We start from the raw sequence: 749 nt of genomic DNA on the forward strand, positions 1-749 counted from the left end.
CCGTCGGAGCTGCCGCCGCGGCCCTCGTCCACGACCAGCATGCCTGTCGGCTCACCAACAAGGCCCTACACGCCTTCGTTCCCGCGCCGCCACCCGGCGGCCGCGTCAACGAGCAGCCTGCCCCTGCACTCGCTCTCCAACGCCATCATGGCCGGCTCCCTCGCCGCCGCCCGGCTGACGCCCAGCAACACAGGCGCCAGCGGCCACAGCCCGGCGCCGCCTCTGCCGCGCCGCCATCACGCCAAGTCACCGCGCCTGCGCCAGACGCTCCGGCAGCCGCCGGCGCAGTCGGACGACGAGGAGACGCGCCGCAAGAAGAAGCACCACGGCTCGCACTCGAACAAGAAGCACTTCCACCACGAGGGCGCGCGCCGCCGCTGGCGCGAGGAGATAACGCCGCGCGAGCGCAAGCGCTACGAAGCCTTCTGGGCAATCAATCGCGCCTTGCTGCACGACAAGATGCCCCCTGGCCCCCGCGCCCGCCGTCGCCGCCCGACCTCGTTTCTGAACGTCGTCGTGCGCGAAGATTTTGGGGCCCGGTCGGCGCCCTGCCGGGATGAACGAGTTTCGGGGAAGTTCTGGGGATCCTCGTCGTCCGCCAAAAGCGCCGGCGCCGTTGCCCCCCGGGCATGCTGGGCCAAGCAGGAGTTCCGTCGCCGGCCCGTGGGTTCGCCGACTAGGGGCTCAAGGGCCCGGAAAAATCCCCCGCCAAAGGTCGGCGCCCAGCGGGGGGGAACAGCGCCAAGGGG

The 749-nt window shown here is 71.7% G+C and overlaps 1 protein-coding gene across 1 annotated transcript in view; it reads left to right on the top strand.

The window, feature by feature from the left end:
* Positions 1-749, top strand: part of VDBG_06925 (predicted protein) — a gene marked incomplete at both ends in the record, with an annotated part of 2619 nt that overhangs the window by 1521 nt on the left and 349 nt on the right. Inside the window, one exon of the mRNA XM_003003317.1 lies at positions 63-714. Coding sequence (XP_003003363.1) covers positions 63-714 — 652 coding nt within the window. The remainder of the gene's footprint in view (positions 1-62; positions 715-749) is intronic.

The sequence above is a fragment of the Verticillium alfalfae genome, genomic scaffold (genome assembly GCF_000150825.1).
Source record: "Verticillium alfalfae VaMs.102 supercont1.8 genomic scaffold, whole genome shotgun sequence".
Taxonomy (NCBI): domain Eukaryota; kingdom Fungi; phylum Ascomycota; class Sordariomycetes; order Glomerellales; family Plectosphaerellaceae; genus Verticillium; species Verticillium alfalfae.